The sequence below is a fragment of the Perna viridis genome, chromosome 12 (genome assembly GCF_037379345.1).
Source record: "Perna viridis isolate PV_CMFRI_1.1 ecotype Kerala chromosome 12, ASM3737934v1, whole genome shotgun sequence".
In the NCBI taxonomy this organism is placed as follows: domain Eukaryota; kingdom Metazoa; phylum Mollusca; class Bivalvia; order Mytilida; family Mytilidae; genus Perna; species Perna viridis.
Window position 1 is genome coordinate 15,378,360 of NC_142456.1, and position 5,051 is coordinate 15,383,410.

The window sequence follows — 5,051 nt, forward strand, 5'->3', positions numbered from 1 at the left end:
ATGTAGAGGAAATCATTGATAAATTGACTGACCAGGGGGAGTGATATTGCCTTTACATTAATAAAGCCCTCGTCCGTAGCTCGATGTATATCAACGTTTCAGGCAATTTCACTGTCACATTACGCCCGAAAGCAGTCACTTTATCATGATAATGCCCTCAACATATGGAATAAAAAAATCAATTATTTCGATTTTAATGCTGCTGATGAAAATCAGAATATCGAAATTTGCAATAATTGATTGATTGGTAGTTTTGTATTTATTTACTGTTAAATATCACACTATATTTCTTTCTAGCCAATGCAAACACATTCACAACAAACGAATCTGTTGCCAAATTTACTCTTTTGATCATACTAATCTGCATCGAAACTAGCCTCTCCTCGCGGAACCAACACCAATCTGCATCGTTACTCCCCCCAGGCAATGCAAGTCCAAACTTGATATCTTGTATAAAGTTCCGTTACTTTTGCATAACTGCTCAAACTTCCATGAATATTCCGACGTTTAACAAAATTTCAAGTTCTGAAAACTTTTTTTAATTTGACTGATTGATTAACTATCATTATATCCTACATAATTAGATCTTCGAAGTTCATGTTTCAATGTACATGTATAGTGAAACCGATAAAGAACACAGACTTGGTGTACGTCCCGCCCTTAAAATTGGTAGAAAACATTTTGCGTTTTATTATTTCACAAATATTACAACAAAAACTTCTTTAACCTCGCCTGACTCCACCTTTAATTCTATTAACTTCTCCTAACCTGAAATCCTGGTTCCGACCTGCACCCCCGTAGTCAAATATCAAATAGTCAAGTAGTTGCTCATAATTATGATTATAACATCCCTCCTAACCCTAACCCACCCTTTAATGTGTCCAATCCCCCGCCATCATACCACTGGACAGTCTCTTCAGGCGCTGTGTAATAAGCCACATTATAGCACTTATAAGACACAGAATCGCTGCGGAAATAGAAAACCAAAATCCTACTCCGATCTTTTCTGGGTCTTTTGACCCATAAATGATGGTTCCCATCATGATCATGCCAGCTGAAATAAATAAATAAATAAATAAATAAATACATGTCTTAAATATGGTGAAAAGTAAAAGGAAATATGACACAGCCTTTTTCCTATGGTATAAAGTACTTTTGATTGATTGATTGATCGAATGACACACGAGTCATATAAATGTGTTAGCTCTCAGATGTAACACTGTAGTCCACGGGTCACATAGAGAAACACTTGCGCAATTGTGTGAATGTGATTTTTAGTTACTAAAATATGTCTTTTTTATTGCTTTGTACGTACCACTTTGGTTATTTTATGTTCTTTGTTGTGTGTGTCTGTTTTCCATGTGTAGTCTGTCCCTGGATTTAATTCTTTTGATATCCGCTTATCTTGGTTCCCTTGATTACTCTTTTGTATTTGGTACCTTTAAGTCATAAATCGAGGATTTCGTAGTCTCAATTTGGTTTTTATGCCAAAAGTATAAAATACATTTTTAATATCATAAAATCTCTTTTTGAGGTAAAAAATAGCTATTATTTAAAGGATATATCTTGTGTTTTTTTTTCATGAAATTAGTAAATAATAAATTTATTTCAAATGTGTTGGTAACAACGATTCAAATTTTAAGATGCATAAATTAGAGTGTAAAAAGTTGTTTACGTTTAATCAATCCATGATTTCTTACACTGGAACTCTAACAAATAGGCTTCTGGAACAGGGTTATGTTGCTACAAGATTGAAGTCATCACTACAGAAGTTTTATGGTCGTCATCATGAACTCGTGGATCGTTATGGTGTATCCATCTGCACCATGAAAACTGATTTATTCAACGGATCATAGTTTTCCTTTCCTCGTTTGTCTACCCAGGACTTGACTTTTTATGAGCAACTCGGCGGGTGTTTCTAGAAAAGCAGAGGACGCTTACCCTACCGGTGCACCTGGTCCATGCTCCCAGTTTTTAGTGGAGTCCGAATTGGTCATTTGCTTTTGTTACTTTGTATGTATGATTTTAGTTACTTTGTGTTCTTTGTTGTCTGTTTTCCATGTCGGGTCTTTATCCCTGGTTTACATACCTTTGAGTACCGCTATAACCTTAGTTCCCTTGATTACTCTTTGGATTAGAATTCGAACGTTGGATGAGATAACCTCACCTCGCCCATCAATCAACCAAAGTATGATTTTCAGATACCCTTATACCTCCCATTTATGAATCACTTTGCCGCAAAAAAATTTTATTATACTTCTAACTTCTTTTTTTCTACAAAACGAAACAAATTGGCATGTTTATGTATCTTTAAGGCAGTCAAATATCTCAGCTTTCCAATACTACCAAAATGTAGTAACAGTTAGGGTTTTGGAGTAATTTTAAATAAATAAATTTTACTTGACATATTTTTATTGACAGTATTGATACATTTTAATTGAATTTTTCCATACTTTGCAATAATTGCTATTTGGTAAACGGGAGACATTCATTTCCGAGAATTTTTTAATTTTGAAATCTTCATTTCCGAGATAAAGGTATATTTCATATCCGAGATTGTATTTGTTCAGGTAATGAACATGTAAATAATCTTATGAATATCAGGTGACTTACATGTGAGTTTTGATCAAAATACTCACTGTAAAACTGTAGACTTGCAAAACATGGTAATAGTACAAACCGATCAAGAAAAAATGGCGATAATTGTTGATGGATATGTATATAGACAAATAGATAAATTAAAGAATGCATGCAGTGTGTGAAATATCTGCAACAAAGGTAAAAAACGAAGATTTTTATGTTTGTTGACGCGTTGAAGCAAATACAGGCATCTACGTACATCAAAATCAGGTCTTTAGATAACCAGGAATACAAACACGAAAAGAATCGTAAAAGACCGCTTACAGTATTGAGATATTCAGAAATTTTCAGTCTGTGAATACAACTATAGCAACGTACATTACTGCCCTTGGATACAAGTTCGCTGCTAGAACAGACATGTATAAGTTTCTAAGTATGTTGACTGCTTTTTAAATCTTGACATTGGAACATATCGATCCTCATTTTATTACTTTTTATAGTTCTGAATATATAAATAAATGTAGTTTTTATAATTTTCATGATTTTCCAAAAATGTACTAAAAAATCTAATGTTTTGACCAAAAACAAATTCCATAGCATAACGTCCAATGTGTAAAATATCCCCTAGAAAGTATTATTCAGAGCCATTCAGTATATTCGTATGACAGCGTAACCCTCCATCCACTTACATTTCCGCGGAACAACAATTAAACTTTGTAACGTTAAAAAAGCTACACTTTACAGTACACCGTTCAGAAACGAACATAAAATGAGCGTTTGCAGGGTTGCAAAACCCTCTTTTGTTTGAAAGTTTTGATTAGTTTGTGAAAAAGTTTTAGTGGATAGTCTGGATTGGAGCACACACACACACACGCAGTGTACACTAAATATCCTGCAGGTTATTTGAAAGTGTGCAACACGGGCGTTTAGGTTATTTCAAAGGTTTGAGGTTATTACACCGTCATAAAATATAATAGTCATTCCTTATAATTTAATTTTAGAACCAAATTTCAATGAGTAAATCATTGAAGTTAAATCTTAAAAGTTTGATTGACGTCACAGTCGTTACAAAATTTGGTCTATGAGATGATAGACGAAATTTTCGATCCAATCAGAAACCGTGTTACTTCTGAAATTGAATTATGAAAATATAAAAATAAAAATTAGGATCCACTTACATGCGGTAAACTGCAATATCATGTTCATGTGATAGCATTCACAATGACAGCATCCCTCGGTATAGTACATCATACAGAGGTTTACACATTCCCATATCATTAAGAACAGGGCTATGCTAGTGGCTACCACGAATAATCCATAAGCAGCTTTTAGAGAACATGCTATAATAGTATAATAAGGAAAGGCATTATACCCATGGCTAATATGCTTTGTTGAAACATACAATTGTGATATGCTTTTTAAACACAGATCCCGCGATGTGGGTGACGTTTTTTTAAAGCCAAAATTTTCAAAGTTCTATCAACAATGTAGCTATATTATTTTTATATTCAATTTTACCTTTTTCTCTAACCTCTCATGAATAAAATTGAGTTTAATTGGTCCAATATATATAGTTAAAGTTGATAGTATTGATTTTTTTGTGACAATTTTCCTCGTATGCCCGTTTCTAACGGAGGCTGGTACTCGAATTAAAATTTAGTATTTCATACATGTAGTTTAGTTTATCTCTTACCTGCATCATTTGTCAGAAGATTCCCATACTGAACACTAATATCAATAATAGCAGTCAGCATCGCAATGAAAATTAAACATGTTAAAATAAGACTGGTTATTCCTCGGCACAGTATAAATGTCGTCACCGCTGGCCCGTCTTCCCCAGCTTGGCCTAACATTTTGCATTTGGTTGAAAAATAGGAGAGATACAAGAAACTATAAAACAAATGCTTGAAATCAAAACTGTTATCAAAATTGTTCAATTTTCTTATCATTTCCTCTCAGGAAATAAATGTTATTCATTTGTTTTTGTTTTCACTTGAAGTCGGGAAGTACCCACCGGTACTATTGATTTGTCCCAGTAAGCATCTTAAGTACAACTGTTTCCTTGTTGACTGCATTGTGACGACCCTGTGACCTAATCAAGTGATTCGTGCATCCATATGTTTGGACCCATTGGTTAATAATTTTTTATATATTAAATAAACACTAGGGTTGATACAACTGCGGTTGCACCAAAGGTCTCTGAGGAGGGTATTCACCAACCCAGTAGTCAGTCTCGTCTTACCCCGAATTGTTTCAGATTTTGTTTATCATATTTATCTTAATTTACAGAATTACAAATTTCAAAATACCTAAAACACTGAGGTTTCATAGCTTGTATTGCACTTGTACAATCTCAAAATGTTCAATACATGTAGGGAAACTCGAAAAACTATGTATTTAAATCTAAGCTTTATTTCACCACAACGGATCGAATCTATGCATTGATAAAGCAATCAATTAGTATACAGTAT

General features: G+C 33.7%; 1 protein-coding gene across 1 annotated transcript; it reads right to left on the reverse strand.

The window, feature by feature from the left end:
- Positions 1-230: 230 nt before the first annotated feature.
- On the reverse strand, positions 231-4,491 carry LOC148601422 (uncharacterized). Its single transcript, XM_088555451.1, has 3 exons — positions 4,274-4,491; positions 3,759-3,920; positions 231-1,054 (listed from the first exon to the last, which is right to left on the reverse strand). The coding sequence occupies exons 1-3, from the start codon at positions 4,431-4,433 to the stop codon at positions 873-875; spliced, it is 504 nt and encodes a 167-aa protein (XP_088411577.1). The 5' UTR covers positions 4,434-4,491; the 3' UTR covers positions 231-872.
- Positions 4,492-5,051: the final 560 nt, after the last annotated feature.

Bases quoted from the DNA above. Each gene is read 5' to 3' on its own strand.
- LOC148601422 (XM_088555451.1), bottom strand. From the start codon at position 4,433: ATGTTAGGCCAAGCTGGGGAAGACGGGCCAGCGGTGACGACATTTATA. The intron at 3,921-4,273 runs GTAAGAGATAAA...ATACTATTATAG, and splicing joins TCTTCTGACAAATGATGCAG to CATGTTCTCTAAAAGCTGCT. The intron at 1,055-3,758 runs GTAAGTGGATCC...TATTTATTTCAG, and splicing joins GATATTGCAGTTTACCGCAT to CTGGCATGATCATGATGGGA.